Source organism: Dromiciops gliroides, chromosome 4 (genome assembly GCF_019393635.1).
Source record: "Dromiciops gliroides isolate mDroGli1 chromosome 4, mDroGli1.pri, whole genome shotgun sequence".
NCBI classification, from domain to species: Eukaryota; Metazoa; Chordata; class Mammalia; order Microbiotheria; family Microbiotheriidae; genus Dromiciops; species Dromiciops gliroides.
The window spans coordinates 94,003,171-94,029,123 of NC_057864.1; the positions used below are offsets into that span (position 1 = coordinate 94,003,171).

The following is a 25,953-nucleotide window of genomic DNA, read 5'->3' on the forward strand; positions in this document are numbered from 1 at the left end:
CAACAAAAATCAAGGTGCAGCCTCAGATGTGGAAATCAACCACAGGGCCCCTACATCCAAAGCTTCGAAGAAAAATATGAACTGGTCTCAGGCCATGGAAGCTCTCGAAAGGGACTTCGAAGAGAAAATAGGAGAGATAGAAGGAAGATATAGAAAAAAAAAAAAAAAAGAACTAAGGACAAGCAACAAGTACCAGATTTCAAGTTATATTACAAAGTAATAATCATTCAAACAATTTAGTACTGGTTAAGAAATAGAGAGATTGATAAGTGGAACAAATTAGTCATATAACACACATATACAAGTGAATCTGATAGCCTAGGGTTTGATAAACCAAATATCCCAAATACTAAGGGAAGACCTCACTAAATGACAAACTGCCAGGAAAACCTGGACAGCAGTCTGGCAGATATAAGGTTTAAGACAACATCATTTAGCAAAAAATAACACCAAATGGAAACATTTCTTAGCATTAAAGGTTACATCATAAACAAAATGGAGAATCAACTTAAAAATTACCTTTCAGATCCTTGAATAGGGGAAGAGTTCATGATCAATCAAAAGGCAGAGACAATCATACAAGATTAAGTGGAAAATTTTTTATTACATATAATGAAAAAGGTTTTACACAACTAAAAACAATAAAGCTAAGAGTAGAAAATAAATACTTAACTGGGGGAAAAAATCTTCCAAGTAAGTTTCCTTGGTAAAGTTGTCATTTCCCAGACATATAAGGAAGTGATTCAAATATATAAGATGAATTTCCCAATTAATAAATGGTGAAAAGATATGAACAGTTTCCAAAGGGAAATAATCCAAGCTATCAACAATTATATGAAAAATGCTCAAAATTACTAATAATCAGAAAAATACAAATTAACTCTGAGATTGCAACTCACACTCATCATGTGGTTGTGGAAAAAAAGGGAAACAATGTTAACAGAGTTGTAAGAAAGTGGAAATAGTCATGAGAATTTGAAAATATCAGAAAAAAAATTTAGAGAACACAATGGGCAAGCTAATGAATGGATCTTTTTCTTTTTCTTTTGGGGGGGGGACAATGAGGGTTAAGTGACTTGCCCAGGGTCACACAGCTAGTAAGTGTCAAGTGTCTGAGGTCGGATTTGAACTCGCGTCCTCCTGAATCCAGGGCCAGTGCTTTATCCACTGTGCCACCTAGCTGCCCTCACAAGCTAATAGATCTTGACTATATCTGACAGCTCTACTGGTTGAGCAGAAAAGTCTTTTAGCTCTGTTAACAAATACTTAAAAAGTACATTAAAAAGTGGATGCTGCTTAAAGACACATATTCAAAATTCTGCTAATTACAGACTCAGCTTGGGAAATCACTAGCAAGCAATAAAGTTTCTTTAGCATTAATATTCAAGAAAACTGAGGATAGTAGAAGTATGGAAAAGATATCAGAAAGATAATTATCATTGCTCTTTCTTCACTAACAACACTAACCAGATTTAGAAAAAGAATGCATCTATAATTGCCTATGAAATAGGAAGAATGTACTTTTGCTTATCCACCTTCCAACAGTACTGTTAAGTTCACATTAGTATTGTGCTTTGAGACTAGAGACAAAATATAACATGCTATTATAGAATCACAGACTTTGTTTTATTACTGTATAATAGTAATTTGACATTACATTCTTTTAACAATATTACAAATGACAAGTAAAATAATTCAGTTTTCAGCTGTAATATACATATATCAATTTTTAAATTTTAATAAAAAAGTCAGATTTTTAAAAGCTATATACAGAAGAAAGCCAAAAAGCTTTAAGATTTCTCCTTACTATACAGTTAGAAAAATTTTTTTTTACATATTTATTAATAAGGAATACCAAGTGTATCCATCACCATTTGAATAGCTTGCAGAGGATTCACAATTTCTTGCATATTATCTTTTCTCAAAACCCAATCTGGCTTTAATCTGTGGGGAAATGAGAATCAGGTATTAACAAAGAAATATCATCAAAGGTAGAAAAATTTCAGATCATTTAAATTCTTACCTTGAAACTACTTTTGTTCTTACAGGTGTTGGTAGAATAAAAAACTGTCCATTTGTGGAATTCATCTTTTGTTTAATGATTTTTCTTTCAGTACACATTTTATGCTTACGTGCTGTAAGTTTATAGAGACTACAAATGCGGTTAACAACTTTAGGTTTGCTTCGAATATCCTAAAAAAAATTATAAACAAAATTTGTATTGATTAAAAATGAAATGATAATAAATTAAATAATATATCTAGCAACCTTTTTCACAGGTCATTCTACAGTTTACAAAAGGAGATTTACTTAGCTATAGCATAGAAAGTATATTCAATAAGGATGGACCCACTTGTTTCCATATGTAAAATGTGTCAGGTTAGTGGGGCAAGCAAGGTATAATAACTTGAGTGGTCTCAGGATTCTACCGAGTTAAAAAGGTCTTAATTCTACATTCATAGCCCTTTAGGGACCAGAAAGCCAGATCAATAAGGGAAGTGCAACTTGAGCCTCAGTCCCCTGGGACAATCCCCAGGGACAGAATTGTCATTCTTCAGGAAAAATCTAACCTAACTTATGTTTCAGGAGTCACCTTTTTAGGCAGTGGTCTTACCACTAATGATAAACTGAAGGGAAATTTAAACCACATGCAAGAAATCTATCTTTCGCTAGAATATAGAATGCAAGAAATATATATGTAATAAACCTGCAAGAGTAGGTTGGCATCATAGTGTAAAGGTTTGTCAATGTCAAACCAACGAGTTTTTATTTTATATTTATGAAACTGGGAGCCCCTAGGGATTTTTGAGCAGTCAAATGATAATGTCACAGTTTTCCTTTTATTATAATTATTTGGGATATACCCAACTAGTAGGATATAAGCTCTATTAGGGCTGTAATGTTGCCGGAATGTCATTTTTTCACATCTAAAACCAAATTTGTAGTACAATTCCTTATAGATGACTAGCCACTTAGAAGATGCTTATTGAATTATTTAGTGGGGGAAGTGGACAAGACTTACAGAAGCCCGCCCAGAGGTCTTCAACAAAATAGCCAACAAACAACATGTCTTGGTGAAAATACTTCCACCTTTGTCTGCAACTTTGTCACCAGATTTTTCTCGGTATGTCTGTAAAAGCTCCAATAAAGTATCTATGCAATTTTCTACCTCATAAACTGCTGGAGCGGTTCTTTCATACTTGAAGGAAAAAAAGTAAAAGATATTAGGAGTTACATTAGTGACTTCAGAAATATTTGCATTATCAAATAAAAATGAAATAAATTATCAGATTTTAATATAAAAAACAAAATACCAAAATATCTGGAAATAAGAACTTGGAAATAACAAAGAACAAGCTTTTAAAGCAAAGAATATTTAGTACTTTTTGAGGGAAATTTTCAAAATATTAATATTTCCTATAACTAAGAATATGACCTATGGACTTAGGAAGTTTTAACTTTAATAAGAAAAAATACATAATTTTTGTTATCCTTAAGATCACAATACACTTTTTAATATAAAATATTTCTAATATTTGATACCTATGTAGTATTATGAATTAGCAATTTTATTTCAGGCCTTTCATGTTGTGGTATTCAGCCCAGCATGTTTTATGAGACACAAACATCTTATTTTTAATACAATTTACAGATATAGTCCCATCCAAAAGTGGAGAACACATGTTATACACACCCTGTTTTAAGATTCATAAGCTAAGTAATATTTGAATTTAGGTCAAAATAAGGAAAACATTTTCTAATAACCTTTTTTTTTCTTTTATTTTTTTTTGGGGGGGGGGCAGGGCAATGGGGGTTAAGTGACTTGCCCAGGGTCACACGGCTAGTAAGTGTCAAGTGTCTGAGGCCGAATTTGAACTCAGGTACTCCCGAATCCAGGGCCAGTGCTTTATCCACTGCGCCAACCAGCTGCCCCTATTTTCTAATAACCTTAAGCAAAATTAGTTATTTAGTGATGAAATTTAAGTTCCATTGAAGTATTTTTAAGGGGATCTGAGCCAAATGCCAAAAAGCAAAGTACCTTTAATTAATAGGTAGATTAGTCAACTTAGAAACATTTCACTAACAGAATGTAAGATAATGAAAATACCTTAGCAACATTAAGTAAAACTTGCACTGCATATGTGATGACTTCCATACAAGGGATGCTACGGTTGCAACTTAGAATCAAAACAAATATTTTGGCAATTGCTCCACTCTGGGCCATGTTTTCACAACAAAGAGGGGACAACCTGGTAACAACCTCTAAAAGGAAATAGAATACATTTGTGTTTAAAGCAGAATACAAGAAGATTCACACTAAAAATGACTTAAGTTTTCTAATACTATATTCTAAAAAAAGATAAGGTGTTTATTACGGTAGACTATAAGACAAAGTCAGAAGATATGGGTTCTAAATTCAAATCAAACAAACTCTGTGATCATACAAACATCAATTAAACTCTTTGTGCCTCAGTTCCCTTATATGCATAATGGAGGCAATAATATTTCCATTGCTTCCTTCATAGGATTACTCTGAGGAAGTGTTATATAGACTTTAGAGTGCTACATAACTGTAAGTATTATAATACTCAAAGTCAAAAGCAGAAGTACTTCAATTTCAAAAGAATCATCTTTCTAAATATAAGAAAGAAGGAAATAAGCAATTATTAAGCACCTGCCTACTATGTGAAAGGCAACATGCTAAGCACTTTACAGTATTATTTCATTTGACCCTTACAACAACTCTGGGGGTAGGTGCTACATAAGATGGGGCAGACATAGCTAGACAGCACTTTGCTTGGGGGGAAAAAAGCACTATAATGTCAACGAAAAAATTGTGTGATATAGAAGCAACCCCCCCCGCCCCCCCGAAAAAAAAGAGGACTAACTCAATCTTGGGCCTCACCAGAGTAGGGAAGGGATAATGGTACTATACTCTGTCCTGGTCAGACTACATCTGGAAATCTGTGTTCATTCCTGGGCACTGTTATAACAGTAAGATGAAAAGTATCCAAAAGAAAGCAACCAGGACATTCATATGAAGGGCTGGTTGAAGGAAATAGGAATGGTTTAACCTAGATTAGATGACAGTAAATGATAGCTGACATCCAGTACTTGAAGAGCTGTCATGTGGAAAAAGAGATTCAAATTGTTCTACCTGGCCACAGAGGGCTAAACTATGAAATATGGGTAAGAGGCAAATTTTATTTTAATCTAAGGAAAAACTTCATATCAGTTAGAGTTATATTAAAAGGGAGTGGGCCACCTGGGGAGTTGGTAGGTTCTTTCTCATTGGAGGTTCTCCAGCAGTCTACATGACCATTTGTCAGTCAAGTTTTCATAGAGCAAATGAGATATTTGTAAAGCACTTAGCACAGTGCTCAGTATAATAGTAGGTGCTTTATAAATGTTAGCAATGATGATGGTGATGATAATAATAGTTGAGTGGAATCCCTTCTTCAGAGAGGGGTTGGGCTATAATTGCTTCTGAGGTACCTCCAAACTCTGAAATTCTGCAACTGTTTCTTGAGAGGAGAAAATGTCTACTTAGCCTTTGAGACAACTATTATTATAATGCATTATTTATTACAAAGACAAAAATTATAATTAACCTAGATGCTTTAAGGCTTCAAGAATATATGAAAGATGTTTATATTTCAAAAGGTAATGAATTGCCAGTGCCGTTCTTTTATATAGTTTGTTTTCTTCTCGGCTCTTTCTATTTACTTCTTGCAGGCTTAGTCGGATGGCTTTAATCTCTGAAAAGTCGTTTTTCTTCCTCCAAGAATATCCCCTCCATAATGCCTTAAAGAGATTTGAGGGGAGGGGGGAAAGATTAATATTCTCAAATTGTTTTTCTAAAGTTAAAATCTTACATCTGAACACATACTCACAATGGAAATACAGTGAATCTGGAAAATGCTGGTCAATTCACCCTTGTACCAAGATCTCAATTCAGTCTATACTCAGTATTAAAATCATGTTACTAAAAAAAAAATTCACTTTATAATCCTGTATTTTAGAATTGAGAAGTCCAATGACTCTCAAAGATAGTTGTCAGACTGTGAGAATATAATTCAAGAATGTTACCAGGCATGGTGGGACATACCTGTAACCTCACTTCTGAGAGGTTAAGGTTAGCAGGAGTTCTGAGCTGAAGTGGGCTATGCTGACTAGAGGTCTACCCTAAACTTGAAATTAATATGGTGGGGCAGCTAGGTGGTGCAGTGGATAGAGCACCGGCCCTGGATTCAGGAGGACCTGAGTTCAAATCCGGCCTCAGATACTTAACATGTACTAGCTGTGTGACCCTGGGCAAATCACTTAACCCCAATTATCTCACCAAAAAACAAAACAAAAAAGAAAGAAATTAATATGGTGAACTTCTGGGAAAGGGGAACCATTGGGTTGCCTAAATTGGGGAGGATAGGCTCAGCAGAAACAGAGCAGGTCAAAGCCCCTGATCTGTTGTGCAATTGAATCAGGACTCAAGAGAAGCACTCACACTTCCAGCCTGGAAGAAATATGGAAGACCTACTCTTAAAAATAAATAAAACTAAACTAAATTAAATTAAATTAGATTCTTAAATGTCCAATGCTTTTAGAAATTCCTTTGCTCATTTAATTTCCTACCATCCATTTTTTCACAGAACTGTTTAATCTTTCCATTGTGTTATTTTCATACATGTTTTTAATTTTTCAGCAATACTAAAAAAATTTGAAGCTTCTTCAGCTAAAAAAAAAACCAACAAAATCTACAGTTACCTGAATTTTGGAAATTCCATTTTTAAGTTTTTCTTCTCGTCTACGGAAGAGGAAATGACGTGCTGCTCTCTGTATCACTGCTGCAGCTCTATTTCTCCGAATCCAACACTCTTGAGCTGCCTCCTGTCCTTTCTGACAATTCTGAATATGTATCTTTTGTTGTACTCTTGCTGGGAAGCATCTCTGTTTTGTATTATAAAAAATAATATTTTTAAACATATATGTGTGGGTGCATACACATACACGCGCGCGCGCACACACACACACACACACACATATATTAAACAACATTGAGAGCTATGTTTCTTTCCCAAATGATCCTGCTCCTTACATTGATAGAGAAACATTGAAGATTTTGTTGTCTCAGCATCAGCCTTTGGCAATATTTAAGTGTTGAGTGACTTTAAAAGAAAAATTAAACAAAAGATATAATTTCTCTTTTATATGAAAACTAAAATGGACATAATTGACTGAATTTATATTCTTTCTAGCTCCTTTTAATGCTACATGGAGCTTATATGCTTTCTGAATTTTAAAAGCAGAGATGATAGTATGCTGTAGCTGAAAAGTAAAGTATCCTATTTTGAGCTTCCTACTCTAAAATCTAGAAAAGAAATTATTCATATATTTTGAAATCAATTTGTATTTGGGGATTTTTCCCCATATTGCTTCAATCTAGAATCAGTTATGCCAAAATAACAAGAAATCACAACTGGTTTGGAGATTAAATAAAATGACTCACTTCTTAGTTCAGTAACTTAGTTTACATATAAGAATGGGGAAAAAACATTATTCTAATAAGACTTTAATACATTGGTTATGAAATCTTTCTGGCAGTATGCTCTAACATAAGAGAATAACACTCCTAAGAATTTTGTTATGAATATATAGCACTTAATTTTAAAAATTTTTAATGGAAGAGCATCAATCTTTTTAAGCCCTATAATTTTAATATTCTGATTATACCATATGCTGTCTTGGAGTTTTGTGGGGTCCCATGACTTTTTTCCCCTTAGTCTGAAATCAAAATGATATTCTAACTATTTTTTTCACAAATTCCATTCCCAGGAAAGTGTTTCACAAATTGAGAGTCAATATTTCTGGGTTCCCAATGAAGTTATTTTTGTTTGTTTTTTTTTTTGTTTTTGCAGGGCAATGGGGGTTAAGTGACTTGCCCAGGGTCACACAGCTAGTAAGTGTCAAGTGTCTGAGGCCGGATTTGAACTCAGGTACTCCTGAATTCAGGGCCGGTGCTTTAACCACTGCGCCACCTAGCCACCCCCCAATGAAGTTATTTTTATAAAGAACGAGGTCAATATCACATGGTCTATATAGTCAGAATTCTAATGAGCTGTTTGTCATTAGTAGGGATTGGCCATCAACAAGCTTCATAAATGGCATGCACCCAACTCCCTTGGTTTTCTTTAATAGTCCTAAGACTTCCTGCAACAGTAAGAGGAACAGTAAGAGGAAACGTGCGCACGTGTGTGTGTGTGTGTGTGTGTGTGTGTGTGTGTAAGATGTGTCAGAGGCACTGCTAGGATGTAAAAGTTCTGACCAAGTAGCTCTTTTTTTTTTTTTTTAAGTTTACCAAGTTTTATTGCAATGCTGTGAGTGATCACAGGGAGAGAACCAGAACAGTGGAAAGGTATCTCTCCGCAAGTAGCTCTTTAAAAAATGAGTGAATTCAAACTGATGTTTGTGATAGCTACAGATTTAATAATTAATTCAACACTTCCTAAAAATTATTTTATATCAGTAGGATATTTTATCTTAAAATACTTACCTTTTTCCTCACTAACCAACCACGAACAAGAGCTTGTAACATGATGACAGCTTTTTTCATTCTTATGTATTTTATCCTTTCACATTTTCCAGCCTTCCTAGCTTGAAAATGTCTTTGTATGATCACAGAGGCAGCTTTCAGCTGAAGAAAGTTCTGTCTTCTTTTATAGCCTCGATAAACTGCCTGGATCAAACAGGCTGCTTTATGTCTCTACATTAGGCAAATAATATTAGTAGGCGGATGTCAGTATAACTGAAGCTTTTTGCCCTCAATGAGTTATTAAAATTAAAGATGCCCCCCCAAATTATGGGGGGAAACCTTGGGCTTAAAAGTAACATTTATTTTTAATCTATAGAAAAGTAATATTACTTTTGCTTTCAACCATGTCTGCAGTTAAAAACTAAGACTGGTTCAGAATCAATACTTTATGACAACTGAAGCACAGGGTGACCAGGCATTCAACTATTCCTTCTCTCATTATCCTTACACTAATATAAAGAAAGTGGTTTGAGAGGAAAGCAGAGAGAAGGGGCTTGTAATATATATGAGAAATAGTAAATAATGACTGCTAATGACAAAATGGAGATTAGAATGGTCTGTAAATAGCTTTGAGAAGCTAATTCTGATGAGAGTATCCTGAGAGCAACTGACCCATTTTCCAATACATCAGATTCTTCCTGATCACATATGACAATATAGATAAAATTCTAGAAATTGGGTCAATTTCTGTCATAATGTGTTAATTTTTAAAAAGTTTATTCTTTGGGGGCAGCTAGGTGGCACAGTGGATAAAGCACTGGCCCTACATTCAGGAGGTCCTGAGTTCAAATCCAGACTCAGACATTTGACATTTATTAGCTGTGTGACCCTGGGAAAGTCACTTAACCCTCACTGCTCTGCAAATTAATTAATTAATAAACAAATAAATAAACAAACAAATAAATAAAAATAAAAGTTTATTCTTCAAAGTGAACCTTATAGGACTACCTTCTCAAGAAATTACAAAGGTGCCCAGAACAACGTAATGAATTTAGTTTAGGAAGTTGTTATCCTTACAGAAATAAAATTTTGTTTTATTAATTATCACTTAAAATAAGTGAAGCAACATCTTTTAATTCTGTCAACTAATGAACTTTTGAAGCATTACACTTTGTAGGGGGAGAAATTACTTAGGTTTTTGTTGAAAAATGTGTCTATAAAAAAAAGAAAAAAAAGAAAAAAAAGAAAAATGTGTCTAAAGAAACAAAATTTTGAAAGTCTAAAAAACAAATAACTTGATAATGAAATAATCAGACCATTGACTATGAAACCATTTTTTGTTATATTTTGTAATGTAAAGCATCTAACCAATACATATCTCATCTATTATTTGCTCTTCTAAAACAAATGTTGACTGACTCCAGAAACAATATCAAGCTTAGATTCTAGTGAATCATTCCTGCATTTTGGATACCTGTACATAATGAGAGCATGTCTCTCAATAAAATTACATTTATATACATAGTAGTTCTGTGTGTAAAGAGAATTTTAAATTGAACTTCAGATGTGTGAAAATTAAAGCACAGATTTATGTTGAACACTTACTTTTATCAGATTTCTAACACAGTATCCTCTATAAGCTGACTGAATTTTGATTGAAGCTTCTCTCATACATAGGAAGCGTCCACGAGCTTTCTTTGCAACAACAGTAGCTCTCCACCTTCTCTGAATAGTAATTGCTGAAAGTCTCATGTTCAAAAACCTAAAATAAGCCATAGTGAGTGTTAAAATCTTCTTCAAACTGAACTTCAGCCATGTGGTTAGTGCTTATTAATAAAGGGCCTGCCACAGGGACAACACAGTATAACTACAGGGGATTTAAAAAGAGAAAATATGCTCCCTCAAGGAACCTGGAATGGAATTGGGTGGAGTAGACAAGTACACAGAAGAAACTAGAGAATAAAAGAAAATTAAAACTCAAATGATACCTAAATTATATATACTGCTGAGAAGAGTGTAGATTAAGGAAACTACGATTTGAGGGAAGCTAAGAGGGGAAAGCTTTTACAGAAAATAAATCTTGAACCAGATTTTGGATGATTCATTGAATCAGAGAAAGAGAAAGCAAGAGAGCACTTCAGGTAAGGACCATTATAGATTTCTGACATTAATTATCTGATAAAATAGCATATGTGAAGTATTATTTTGGTAGCTATGGATAGAAAGGAGGGCTGACAGGTAAGGGGACCATCAAAGAAACTGCTAGTCATCCAATCCAAGAATCCAATAATGAGACACTGTAGCTAAAGAAATTAGGAAGTAAAGATCAAAGATACAGGAAATATTTCAAAGGAAAAAAAGGCTTTACATGAATCTAGAAAGCGAAAGAAGTCAAGGATAATTCTGAGATTATAGGTGTGATGGCATAAAAATAACAGGCAAATGGGGAAAGACAGTTCAGAAAAGGAGATACAAGTTTGAATTAAAAGTTTAAAGTATTATTAGGAAGTCTAATGAACATTTTTTCCACACATATCTAATGTTTATAGTTCATTTATCACTGAACTTAGCATAGTGCCTGGAACATAGTAGGCACTTAATAGATGTTTGTTGAGTTGAATAAAAGCTTTTTTTAAAAAAGAGTAGATAATATCTTTAGGTAAGAGAGGAAGAGGTACAAAGGATATTCTAATTTAGCAATTTTGTGAATCTAATTCTTATTTACAAAAAATATAAGAATCAATTAACAAACATTTATTAAGCACCTATTATTTTTCCATACCCTGGGGATACAAATACAAAGAATTAAACAATCCCTACTTGTAAGGACCTATAATATATAGAAAATGAATATGGAGAATAAATGCAAAGTCGTTTTTATGGTCAGGAAAGGTTTTGTGTAGAAAACAATACTTAAGCTGCATCTTGAAGGGAAAGGAGGATTCTATTAGGAGAGCAACAAATGTATTCTAAGGATGGGGATGGCTGATGCCAAAGCATGGAGATGGAAAATACAATATCTTGTGTGAGGAACAAAAAGAAGACCAGTTTTGCTGAATCTCAAGAGTACAGGAATGTGAATGATATACAATCAGGCTCCAGGACATCTAATTTGAAATATCACTAGGCAACTAGTAATATGGGATTTAGCTCAAGGAAGGGGTGTGTGTGTGTGAGAGAGAGAATATTAATAAATCAATAAACATTGATTAAACACTTACTATGTGCTAGGCACTGCACTAAGTGCTGAGTATACAAAGACAGTCCCTATCCTCAATGAGCTTACATGTAATGAGAGCCCACCTAGCTTAGCCACTGAAATCTCGCTCATCCTTTATAATCCAACTCAAGTGCAACCTCATCCATGTAGCATTCTAAGATTTATCTAAATTACATATTCCCCCTCCCAACCCTTCAAGTATAATACCTACAAAGTCTCTGAACATAGAGTGCATTTTGATAGTTGCTTTTTTTTTTCATAATGAAAACAGTACTATCGTGAAACAGAAATCGATCAGATTTTACTATTGTGATAGAAGATAATTCTGGTATAGGAATGCTGAAATATGGAATGAGTATAAACAACAATCAATGTAAAACAGCTCAAAATAAGACCAATTGTTATTTTAAATATTTTCATCCAAACATACATACATGCTCACATATGAATGAGTAATAATACTTTACCAGATCCTTTGTAATTTAGTATACAGGAAATTTTGAATGACATGAACAGCTTTTTTCATAGCTAGATATTCTTTGCGAGCTTTATAGCATCTGAAACAGGCTTGGATTTTTTGGGCAGCTCTCACTTTACATAAAAATTGCCTGGCTTTATAACCTCTCCATACAGCCTATTAAAAAAAATAGAAAAAATATGTGATCAATTCATTTTAGGGAAAAAATAGTATAAAACACAGGTAGCAATAAAGCAAATAAAACATCAATATAACACATAGAATCTTATGTTTAGTGGATATGCTCTATCTACTACATTATGTAACCTCATATTTAGTGGATTATGCTCTATCTACTACATTATGTAACCTCATATTTAGTGGATATGCTCTATCTACTACCTGAGTCTAGAGCTATTGAAATTGCTTATAATAAATGAAACCTAAGATTATATTTGTTTTTTGTTTTTCCTTTCAGGAGACAGTGTTGACTTATGAATTTGCAATCTACCAAAATACAAGATATTTTTCAGATAAATAGTGATCTAGTTCTTACCCACCTTAAGCGTAAAGTGTAATGTCTTATTTTTTTTAAACCCAAAGATTAAGTCCATTGCTCTAACCTGTAGAAATAGTTTTACATGCATATTCTATAATCCTATATTAGCTATTCTTCCCAGCTTTATGACATCAACATTCTATCTATATTTAAATAGATCTGAGATCTTGTCAGTTTGGGAGTTCATTCTAGTGCTGAAGATCATAAAACATATGTGTTTGCTTGTTCCTATCTCCCAAAAGTTTACTGGAGCTGGAAGGGGAAGGGGAGGCCCTCTTCACTTTTTCCTGACATCAAGAAGCTATTTCTAGCTTTTCACAAATTATCCCTCTTTCTTATTCCTGCCATCAAAGCCTTCATTTAAATCACTGATAAGAACCTATGATAATACACAAGTCATTCTCAGGACCCACCAACCTTTAAGTTCCATTCCAAATATTATTCCACTGAAATGTCATCCATCAGATATTTATTTAGGATAAGATTATAAAATACATTTAAAAGGGTCAATGAGTTGTCAGTCATTGATACTCTAGCATAAATTAACTTAATGAGAGGTGGTAGTATTTAGGAGCCAGTGTATTATCATAAAAGAAAATTGGAATGGGGTCAGGAAACCTAGGTTGGTAGTTGCTTTACCACAACCCCATTGCCCCTTGCCCAACTTTTAATAACTTGATATGTAACCTTGAGACATGTCCCTCTGGACCTCCATTTTCTCATAAATAAAACAAAGGGATTGGATTCAATGGTATATAAGATATGTACCCTCTAGCTCTAATTCATGATTCTATGACTACTTTCTTCCTAACACTTGGCTGGGATAATCTGTATTGTGGGAATGGTAGTTTTGATTAAGTATGGACAGAGAAGTCATTTTGGAACTGGAACTTTTTTTGTGTGTGTGTGGAGTAATGGGGGTTAAGTGAATTGCTCAGAGTCACACAGCTAATAAGTGTCTTTTTTTTTTGGGGGGGGGGGTGAGGCAATGAGGGTTAAGTGACTTGCCCAGGGTCACACAGCTAGTAAGTGTCAACTGTCTGAGGCCGGATTTGAACTCAGGTACTCCTGAATCCAGGGCTGGTGCTTTATTCACTGCGCCACCTAGATACCCAAAACTGGTACATTTTTAAGCATAAGAGGAACCTACCCAACCCTATATGCCAAAATGGAGCTATTGTACTTAATCAAAGGTTTTATTAAATTGAAATATAATTGAGTTTATTTGGATCATAGGTTCTTGGTTTAGAAGGGACCCTTATGAAGGAAAAAATGATGTATAACATACAAAAATATTTATAGCAACTCTTTTCATAGTAGACAAAATTGGAAATTAAAGGTGTCCACACCTATTAAGTAATGGATAAACAATTAATAGTATATAGCTGCAATGTGATATTAGTGAGACATAAGAAATGATAAAATGGATTGTTTCAGAGGAACCTCGGAAGACCTCTATGATATGATGCAAAGTGAAATGAGAAGAATTTTATATAAAGATAATGTTAAAAAGAAAACAATTTTGAAAGGTTTTAGACTACTAATCAATGCAATGATAAACCCCCATGACACAGAACTAAAGATGAAGCACACTACCTATCTTCTGACAGAGAGGTGATTTGGGTCATAGCCAATGCAGGAACTTCATTTTCTGGACTATGAATATTTGTTATGAGGATTTTTGTTCAATGGAAAAGAGAGATAGGGGTTGGAGGGAGAGAGGGACTACAACTACCCCAAAATTAACTGTTCCAGTTTCTTATTACCTACCCCCGCCTCCCCGTCCCACCTTCACATAATCTATGATGTTGACATTGGCCCACTGGCCATCCCTTGCATACAATATTCTTATCCTCCAACTGAATGCATTTTCACTTGTGGTCCCCATGCTAGAACTGACTCCTCTTTATCTCTGCCTCCTGACTTCCCTGGCTTTTTTCAAATCTCAGCTAAAGTTTAAACTGCAAAAAGCTTTTCCCAGTCCTCCTTAAACTTGGTGCCTTTCCTTGGAGATTGGCTCCAATTTATCTAGTACAATCTTTTTTCCATACATAGCTGTTTGCATATTATCTCCCTCATTAGACCCTGAGCTCCTTTAGAGAAAGGACCATCTTTGTCTTTCTTTGCATTCTGAGTGCTTAGCACTATGTATGGTAGGGACTTAACAAATACTTGTTGATTTGACAACATCTGTGGCACAATAGTTCCTAAAATCTGTATGCTGATTTCGGATTTAATACTATTTATATCAGCATGTTACTAAAGGCATCACCGAAACATTAAATGCACCCAACTATTGCATTTCTAATACATTTCCACTTTGTGGCAGAGAAACAACAGTGTATTTTAAGTCTAAGAATCTAACTACAAATCTTGATTCTGCTACTTAATACCTATATGACTTTGAATAAGTTATTTACTTCTCTGGGCCTTAACCATCATCTGTAAAAATGATTTTGAAAATCACCTACTCAAATTCCTACCTTCTAGCTTTAAATGCTACAGTTCCAGTTTAATTTTTTTTAAAGTAAGAGTTAAATTTTAAAACAAAGTTAGAGTAATATAGAGTTACTTTAAATAGGAGATTCAATAGAATGCTAAGAGATTCATTCACACTGTCCTGAAGGAAATATGTGTAAAGGTTTGATGTGTTTCTGATCACTGTGGGTGAACAGAAAGATAGGTATGAGGACTGGACCTATGATTTTAACCAGTATAGGAGAGTCCTGGATGAGGAAGGTCATTCTACAAATGCAAATAAGCAATGTTTCTAAAACTTAAAAGTCTTAGAAAGTTGCCTAAATCACTAAGTGACTTGCCTTCAGTCACAAAGGCAAAGTTAGAGGCAGGAACCAGACCGCAAGTCTTCCTAGTTTCAAGAATAGCACTCTATATACTCTATCATTCGCCTTTCAATAAGAGAAGTCTAGTGAAATAGAAGATAAACTAGTAAAGGAGTGGTTGGAACTCTGTCTTGAAAGAGAAAACCTTCTCAGCCATTCAAACCACATGATTACAAATCATATTAAGCTACTTAAAAAGATACATAGATGGAATAATTACCCCAATGTTTCTAATGAAGCTGATGAAACCTCAGCACAGGAAAAATAAATGATAGTATTTTATGAAATGCCATTTATAAATACCTGAATTTTAATGGTGCTGTCCTTAATTTTCCGAAATTTTTGCCGATGAATAAATCCTTTCACTAAAGCTTGAATTCTTATAATGCTGTTCTGGGTTTGTAAATTAACTTCCCTTTGGTATTTTGCAAACAAATATGCTCTATGAGGATTCTGCAAAATCACTGCTGATTTTCGATACAATATAAACTGCCTTCTGGTTTGCCACCTCTTCAAATACGCCTGTAATATGATAGTAGATCTTATTTGCTGGAAAAGTTTTCTATGATTCATGGACATACAAAGGGAAGACCTAATTCTTTGGCCATCACCATTTTGCTTCACTAAGTTTCTTGTAATCATTTTATGAAAAGTAAAATGAGTTGTCCTTTCAATTGTTCTTTGTGGATATGCCACTTTCTGCAAAGGAGTATTCTGACAGGGTTTTTGCCAACTCTGAAACACAGCTGAGGCACCTTGAGCCACTTTAAATTGAATCTTTGTCCTATAATGACGAAATGCTGACTGTATAACAATTGCTGCCATCTCTCTCTCTAACATGTTTTTAAATTCCTGTCTAGCTTTCATACCTCTGAAAGCAGACTGAATAGTTAGAATAGATTTCCGTGTTATTAAAAATTTATTTCGGTCAATTTTTGTTTTGGAATATAACCTATAATAAGTCTGTATGACAACAGCTGCATTTCTCATGGTTTGATAAGCTACTCTGGCTTTGTGCATTCGGAAGGTAGCCTGAATTAGTGTAGCAGCGTGATGCATAAGGAGAAAATTCCTTTGTAGCTTGAGGCCTTTGTAAGTAGGCTGTATGTAAGGACGTCCTTCAGTTGGTACACAGGTCATAATAGATGCGCTGTATCTCCTCTGAAGAACTGTTGCTTCCCTAGGGGAGAGATCGCTATGGTGTACTTGAAAATGTTTTTGGACACCAACAGGAGCTTGATGTTGTTCATGCCTTTCTTCACTAGTCATAGTGAAGTCATAGTCAGCCCCAAAAGCTGCCTGAATGCAAGTTGCTTCTTTCTTCATAATGAAACAATCTTGAAGTGCTTTCTTTCTCTCTCTGCTTACCCTGAATCTCCTCTGTATTACTTTAGTAGCCCACTGTATATCTTGATAGTAACAATACTGTTTATACATTCTATAAGAGCTTTGTATTATGATTGCCGCATTGTGCTTCTTCTGTAAAAGCTGACGAGCTTTCATTCCTCGATATGCAGCCTGGATAACCACAACAGAATTTTGTTGCTTTAGATAGTTTTCCATTTGTAGTATTCCTTCCTTGTATACACAGGAACGCTGCTGACTCATGATGGAAGTATGTTTCATGGCTTGATGTGAAACATATCCTCTGTGCCTTCTGAATGCAGTTTGGATAATAGTAGCAGCTTGGTGCATCTCTTTCACCTTTTTCTTTACCATAAATCGTCTATAATGTGACTGAAGAACAATAACGGTCTTACGTAAACACAAATATTCTTGATAATCACGCTTGGCACAAACTGTTGCTCGATACTTTCGCTGAATTAAAATTGTTGCCCTCTTGAGAGAAAGGTATCTTTTTCGTATCATTGAAGACCTGAACCTCCTCTGAATGAGGGTTGCAGCTAAATGCATTACTTTCAAGTGTCGCCTTGTTTTCATACCCCGAAATGCTGCCTGAATGAGGACCACTGAATGTCTCAAAATACTGTCCTTACAAACATGTATGTTTCTTTCCTGGATAGCACAATGCTGCTGCTGTAAAAGTTTAGTCACCTTGCATAACTCACCCAAATACTTTTGTTGTCTGTATTTCTGATAGTATGACTGTATTACTGTTGCTGCAACCTTCATCTTTCTTAATTTTTGGCGTACTCTTGTGCCCCTAAAAGCTGCTTGAAGAATAATGGTAGATTGCAGAAGTGTCAAATAATTTTCACGCTGTACTTTACCTTGAAGATATGCTCTGTATCTCACCTGAATCACAATAGCAGCCATCCTCATAGTTCTATATTTTGTTTTTAACAGATACATTTTAAACATAGCTTTAATACAAGTGGCTGCCTTGTGCATGTGCTGAATTTGTCTTCTTACTCTTACACCCTTATAAATAGCTTGGATTTTGATAGTTGTATTCCTTAAAACAAGGTATTCCCAGCGTTGGCAGTTTGCTTTGACAAGAGCTCGATAATGTCTCTGTATTGTGACAGCTGCAGCTCGAAGGGATGAGTATTTCTTCCTTGCACTATAAGACTTATATTTAGCCTGAATAGTTATAGCCGCTTTGTGGAGCTCTTTCATTTGTTTTCTTACTCTCATACCACGATAAGCAGATTGTAAAATGATCGTAGCTGTTCTTATTTTTAAATATAGAGAATATTGCTCCTTTCCACTTTTGTAAGCCTTGTAATACCTCTGGATCCGAAAAGCAGCTGTTTTCATGGTTTTCCATTTCTTTTGGCATATGTACATTCTAAAGCATGACTGTATAATGACGGCAGATTGGTTTTGTCTTTTAATTTGTCTTCTTACTGCTCTTCCCCTCCAAGCTGCTTGAAGCCTCAAAATTGCATGATAAAGGTCAGTGTGTTCTTTGTTCTGCTTCTTTTCTAAAATGTTTGCTCTAAAATGTTGTTGGATGGTCAATGCAGCATTTTTCATCAATCTAAATTCCTTCTGAGCTTTGACCCTTCTAAAAGCACACTGAATGATGATTGCGGCATTGTGTTCCCTTTGGACCCACTTCCGAACTTTCCAACCACGATAGACTGACTGAAGAAAAATCACAGCTGCTCTTGTCTTTAAGAAGTTCATTCTTATTTCATACCCAGTCTTATGTGCTCTATACCACTGTTGAATCTTGATACAAGACTTAAGTATGGCTTGATATTTCAATCTTTTGGTGTGACCTCTAAAAGCAGTTTGAATTTTAAGAGCAGCAGCAGATTTCTGCTTGAACATCTTACGGACTTTATAGCCTCTATATGCTGCTTGCAAGCAAACAACTGCTTTTTTTACTTCTAAGAATTTTTCTCTCTCATAGATTTGTACTTTGCATGCACGGTAATGATTCTGAATACAAACTGTAGCTCTATAAATTTGAAGATAGTGTTTTTGCTCCTTTCTCATTCTAAAGTAAGACTGCAACAAAGTAGCAGCTTTTCTCTGTAAACCTAACTGTTTACGAGCCAGGTGCCCCCTCACAATAGCTTGTAATTTAATGCAAGATTCCCGTAATAGCCGATATTCATCTCTGCATTGTGCGGCATATCTTTTGGAACGGTACCAGCGCTGGATACACACTGTAGATTTTCTTAAAGTTAAATATTGTTTACGTGTTTGTTTCATCTTGATAAATGCCTGCAACGTTATTATGGCATGTTTCATTCTTTGAAATTTCTTTTTCAAAATATAAGCACGATAATGTGACTGAATAACACAAGCAGCTCTTATTTTTCTACATAATTGACGAGCTTTCATTCCCCTGAAAGCTGCTTGAAGCTGTATAACTGCCTTGTGTTTTTGTAAATATTTGATTCTTTCAATCCTTCCTTTCCGATAAGCTCTATAATGCCTCTGGATAATCAATATACATTTCTTCTTTTCAGTATATAACTTTTTGGCCTGAATGCATCTAAATCTGCTCTGGATGATAATTATAGATGATCTGATGTGTGTATAGTTCTTCATCTGTTTATGCATCCGATACCATGATTGAATTATAATAGCTGCTTTTTGCTCCTTAACTAGTTTCCTGACTTTCCATTTTCGGAAAGTTCTTTGTAATACTATGATGGCTTTGGTTTGCAGCTCTATTTTATGTCTTTTCCATCTTCTGAATGCAGATTGAATTACCAATGCTGAAGATCTGAGCACTTCGTATTTTTGTCGGTCTTCTCTTCTTCTTAAACAAGCTCTCCAATGCCTCTGAATTGTAACAGCTGCCCAACGCTGCTGTTTAAAAGCAGCCATAGCCACCAACATTCTTATTCTAGCCTGAAGAATGGTGGTGTAATATTTTAATTTCAGAAACCTTTTTCTAGTGGAATATCTTCTCCAGAAAGCCTAAAAAAAAAAAAAAAAAGTAAAGTAAATAAGTGCCACATTTTCATTTTTTATTACTTCTAAATAACTAGCTTTCCCTACTTTCTGAAAGGCAAGTTTTAAAGTAACAATGCAAATAAGCAAAGATATTCATTACTCTAACCTATGTTGAAATGTAATAATAACAATGTGAACTCTTAGCAGATTCTTTTTCTTTATACTATACCTAACTTCAAAACTATAAGAAGATGTAAATTTATTTTACATATATATTGTCTTCCTCCAGCAAAAACTACTATCATTTTAAGGTCTGCAAAATTTTGATGTCAAAAAAGGATACTCATACTTTAAAAAGTTGTAAAGAAAACCCTGTAGTATTAGGTCTAAAAATTCCTTCATTTTTATTCCACAGAATATTTCATCAACCTTTTTTCTAGGATGAAATTACTACTCATCACAATAGTCTATAGTATGTCCCACCTTACAAAAACTAAAAGCAGATGAATACTCCAACAATCCATCAAACTCCCTAGCATCTCAGTTTTTGGAGATAGAACTTCTGGATATGCAGTTTAAAAAAACAAAACAAAACAAAACACCAAATAAACAAAAAAGACCTCTTCTAATTGGGGAGTAAGTACCTATAGCAAAATTTATGCACTTCCACAAAAGTTACTTAACAGAGCCCTTTGCATATAGAAAATTGAGATAAATGATTTAACAAGCTTTTGTAGCTAATCTCCTCTTAACCAGGAACAACGAAAAAGGGATAGAGACAGAAAGGAAGAAAGGAAGGAGAAAGAAAGTGAAAATAGAAAATTACAGATATATAGAATTATTTGGTTCTGGGCAAATAGTCTTATATTCCTCAGGAATCACTGGGGTTGTCACTTTATTATATCATAATATAGCAAAACATATTTTGTGTCAAAGAAAAGGTTAAAATTATATTTAGTATACTTCATTTATATGAGAAAGTACATATTTTGAAAGTTATTTCAACCTGTTTTATGATAGAATTAAGTTAGTTTAGCTATATTTTGATGACTTCCTACCTCAAGTGGTAAACTATATTTATCTTGAATATAGTACATTTCTCCAAACATGCTGTATAACTAAAAACATTCAATGCTTCAATAAATTCATGAGGTAAATGTGGGTACTACCTAAAACAGTGCAAATAGCCACCCACTTATATTTGCTCATTCTGCATGATTCTTATGTGTCCTTCCACAGCTCCTCCATGGAAAATCTAACTAATATATTGAAGGCAGTTCTCAAAATCTTTTAACATCCTATGTGTATCAGTCTAGTAATCAGACTCTCATATCCCTTACTCTCACCATATAATAGGTCCATCTCTTTAGATACACATTTCTTAAATTACATCTCTTATACCACAAGATTCATAAGTCATTGTAAAATACTGCTATACCCTTATGCCAGCCATACATCTTTCCAATAGTTGGGTGACCCCCCCCCAATTTTTATTATTCAGAGCTTGTAGTGTTTTATAATTCAAAGCCATATAGCATTTTACTTTTTTTTTTGCAGGGCAATGAAGGTTAAGTGATTTGCCCAGGGTCATATAGCTGGTGTCAAGTATCCTCCTGAATCCAAGTCTGGTGCTTTATCCACTGTGCCATATAGCATTCTTGTCCAAAATTAGAGAGTGTAGAAATATTTTAAATGACTAGAGCTAATTTGGGAGCTAATCTGACTGGGGTACTAATCTGGGGACTGTCGACTAACTGGCTGTCTGACTGCTATTAATTTAACATGGCCCGTTTATAAAGTTCCACCACACTGTTCTACTCCCAAATTGATAAGCAAAATATTAAGAAGCCTCTTAACTAAATAATCAAAGCAGAGTTTATTTATGAGATACTATTTAAAATTAAGAATACAGGGAAATAAAATGTACAACCTGACTGCATTGCGGGTGCGTCTCTTTCCACTATGGCTCTTTCCCACCTGCTGCACCCAGACCTTCTTTAATACACTAAGGGCCTTAGCCTCCTCTTGCCTTAGGGCACTCAGGTCCTTTATTCTAACTCCGAGCCCCTTTCGCTTTGTAAATCCCCCTGCTTCTAACTTTCCTCTCCTTACTGCCACCGCTGAACCCGTTTGTTTCTCTCTCACCGACCTTCTGTCTGTCTGCTCTGTCAGTCTGCCCTTTGACCTCTTTTCTCTGCTCCTAGTCCTTCTCGTCTTCTCCTGCGTCCTTATAGCCCCCTGTCTGTCTTCTTCAACCTTTGCCATCTCCTCAGCCCCCCTGAGTCTAACCCCCAGGTCTATATATATCTTTCTTATCTCCACTTAAATCTCAGGGCTTTCTGCACCCACACACGAAGCTAATCCGCCAGCCAGGGATGCGGCTGGGGCTGGGGGGATGCTCAAGCATCCCGTGCCTCAGCACAGGCTATCCGGGATCTTTCGGATAGCTCCACTCAGGTCGGAGGGAGCTGGGGGCTTTTTTCCCCCCAGCTGTCTGACCTGGCATCTTGTACAGCCCACAGGGCTTTTTGGCTCAGCTGAAGCTGAGGGGGAGGGGCACCAGCACCTCCCACACAGAAGAGACCCTGAGGGCCTAAGGCTTTCTAATCTCAGCCCAAAGGTAGGGTCCCCAAATCAAAATAAATTTCCACAAGAGCAGGCTAGATTACATCTGGGAAGTAGCTCAATTTTTAGTAATTCCAAGCTAATTTCAAGTGCATCCTCACTCCATTCCCAAGCCCAACCAAAAAAAGATATTTGTTTTATTATCTAGATTTTCCCACGTTAAATGGCTATGATACCAGAGGTGTCAAAAATACGGACAGCAGTCCAAATACAGCCTACAGCATTCTTGAACATGGATGTGCCCCCAAACAGGTTAAAATATAACTGAGAAATATTTAAGAATATAAAAATACAATAGGACATTGAAAATGTTAATGTGGTTTTCTAAGTTAATATGTAGCCTACAGAGATCTCTAGTATGATTTAGACACATATGTATACACACACACACACACACACACACACACACACACACACACACACATTCTTTAAATGTGGGGGCAGCTAGGTGGCACAGTGGATAAAGCACCAGCCCTAAAGTCAGGAGGACCTGAATTCAAATCTGACCTCAGACACCTGACACTTAGTCACTTAACCCTGGCCAAGTCACTTAACCTTCATTGCCCACCCCCACAAACACACACAAAAATCATCCATATTCTTTAAATGTTCATTATTCATTTTATATACAGGGTGGGCCAAAAGTCACAAATATTTAATAACTCCTTTATTTTTTGTTTTTAATTTACAATACCATAGCATCATATGCAGTATATATGGGAAATGAATTTACATTACGTATGAAAAATCAAATCTCATAAATGGCAATAAATAAAGAAAAAATAATTTTCAAAAAGTTATTAAAACTTCAAAACTTTTGGCCCACCCTGTACAAGAAATTCCTGGGGTGATAGGAGGAATAAAGGGGTTAGTGAGTCTCTCATTCTCACTCAGGCTAAAAATACAGCAACCACTCTCAGGACCAATCACAATACTGATTGGTGTGAAACTTCTACCTTGCTGTTCCAACCCAAGCTGACTAGTGGTTTGCTACCCACAGGAGTTCATCAGACTTAGTGTACTCTACTGCTCTATGAGCTTTAGCCCTATTGCAGCTCACAACTACGACATTCAAGCAGTTCACCAACCTCAGTTATCCCAACAGTGGTGAAATGACTCCTAGCTGTTTAAGAAATTCCAATGGGGGACAGCTAGGTGGCGCAGTGGATAAAGCACCAGCCCTGGATTCAGGAATACCCGAGTTCAACTCCAGCCTCAGACACTTGACACTTACTAGCTGTGTGACCCTGGGCAAGTCACTTAACCCTCATTGCCCCACAAAAAAACAAACAAACAAATAAACAAAAAAAGAAATTCCAATGGGCATAACAACAAATATAGTAATAATATCCCAAACCTAAATATAAGTATAATTTTAACTTCTTCTTTCAAAGAATGGCACTTCAAACAGATGATTTAAATGCTATAATACCAACCCCAAATACTTTACTATACCTGAATAATCACTGCTGATTTATTTTGAATTTTTTCCAGTTTTGCTTTCCTTAACATCAACATTTTCCTCTGTGCTAAGTATCTTCGCCAATATTTTTGAATAATTACTGTTGCATTAAAAAGTTTCTTCATTCTTTTTTTGGCCAGGAATTTGGTTACAGCTGCTTGAATTACTCGAGCAGCCTTGTCTTTCTCCTGAAAATAGATTATACAAAAGATAACCATATTATAATCAATTAAAAAGCATTTATTTAGCATCTACTATATAACAGATACTGTGCTAAGCATGGGAGATACAAAGACAAAAGTGAAATAGTCTCTATGCTCAAGAAGCACATATCCTTGCAAAATAAATATCCGATATATAAAACAGAAGGTAAAGTGGGCTGGGTTAGAGGCAGCGAGTGGGAGAGAACAAGACTTGAAGTATAATTTGATGCTTGAGGAAGGTTCTGAAAGGGGGAAAAGGATTCCAAGAGGTGTTGAGGAGAGAATACATTCAGGTAATGGGGGAAAGCCATTGTAAAGGTATGGCTATGGGAGATGGAATGTTTAGTATAAGAAATAACAGATATGGGGCAGCTAGGTAGCGCAGTGGATAAAGCACTGACCCTGGAATCAGGAGGACCTGAGTTCAAATCCGGACTCAGACACTTGACACTTACTTGTGCGACTCTGGGCAAGTCACTTAACCCTCATTGCCCTGCAAAAAAAGAAAAAGAAAGAGAAAGAAAGAAATAGCACATATGCCAGCATGTTTGGATTGTAGAGTATGTGAAGGGGAATACTATAGTAAGAAAAGTAGGTGAGGGCCAGGTTGTAAAAGCCTTTAAAAAACTAAAAGAGAAGCTTATATTTAATCATAGAAGTGATAGATGGAGTCATTTGAGTTCACTGAGTAGAAAAGGTGATGTGATTAGACTTCACTTTGGGAAAATCACTTTGACAGTTACATGAAGAACAAACTGAAGAAGAGAAAAACTTGAGACAAGGAAACAAATAAGGAAGACAGTCCAAGAAAGAAGCAGTATAAGAAATATCATGAAATTAGAAACAACATAATATGGCAACTGATTGTGATGGAGAAGGCAAAAAGGGGTTAACAGATAAACTGAAGCTTGAGTCCTTATCAATGATACCTAAAAAGGTTAACAGAGAAACTAAGGTTTATGTTCTTATCAACAGTACTGTAACCAAGAGGGTTCAAGTCCCTATCAACCCTCACCATCAACAGAGACTATAATTAGGGATCATTAACCACTAATAACCATTAATATTCCTAGATGACAGGACACCTAGAAACCAGATCTTAAGTAAAGAGATATCAAAAACACCCAGACAAGTTTAAGCATGTCTTTAGGAACATGTGCAGAAAAGACCAAATGTGACCTCGGGTTCACCTTATGACATGTACACCCTAAACACATACCTCCAAGGAAAAAGGTACCCACCTTGGAAGTTGTCTTAGGACCCCAGGAAGTCCAAATTAGGATAAGACCTCCCATGTACCTCCTTAAGGAGAAGATTAAGATAATGAGGAAATAACCTACTTTTCCTCACTATAAATATAACCATTTTCATCCCCCCTATTCGAGACACTTTTCTCCTTGGTGCTCTCCCTGTGGTCATCACAGTATTTGAATAAAACTTGGAAAACTGAGTTACTGAGTCTTGTAATTCCTTTGGGATGGCTCACGATCAATTTGATCAATTAAATCCATCCCTATTATGATATCAATTACATGTATGTGGGCTGAGGGACAGGAAAGAGTTCCATATAATACCTTAGGCTGTAAACATAGATGATGAAGTATGGTAGCATTCACTACAGAAATTGAGAATTTCAGAAATAAGTTTTGTTTTGGGTTTTGGTTTTGCTTGGAGGTGGAGGATTGGGGGAGGTAGAGTGGCAGGAAAGATAATGAGATCAGCCATGTCATTGAG

At 35.4% G+C, this 25,953-nt stretch overlaps 1 protein-coding gene across 1 annotated transcript in view; it reads right to left on the reverse strand.

Moving 5' to 3' along the window:
- Positions 1-594: 594 nt before the first annotated feature.
- The window catches only part of ASPM (assembly factor for spindle microtubules), a 57,745-nt gene continuing 32,386 nt past the window's right edge, over positions 595-25,953 (reverse strand). The window contains exons 17-27 of the mRNA XM_043964417.1: positions 24,010-24,204; positions 15,913-19,953; positions 12,218-12,384; positions 10,136-10,292; positions 8,552-8,761; positions 6,766-6,948; positions 5,613-5,805; positions 4,109-4,263; positions 3,023-3,199; positions 2,024-2,193; positions 595-1,944 (exon numbers count right to left, since the gene is read on the reverse strand). Coding sequence (XP_043820352.1) covers positions 1,842-1,944; positions 2,024-2,193; positions 3,023-3,199; positions 4,109-4,263; positions 5,613-5,805; positions 6,766-6,948; positions 8,552-8,761; positions 10,136-10,292; positions 12,218-12,384; positions 15,913-19,953; positions 24,010-24,204 — 5,751 coding nt within the window. The 3' untranslated portion in view covers positions 595-1,841. The remainder of the gene's footprint in view (positions 1,945-2,023; positions 2,194-3,022; positions 3,200-4,108; positions 4,264-5,612; positions 5,806-6,765; positions 6,949-8,551; positions 8,762-10,135; positions 10,293-12,217; positions 12,385-15,912; positions 19,954-24,009; positions 24,205-25,953) is intronic.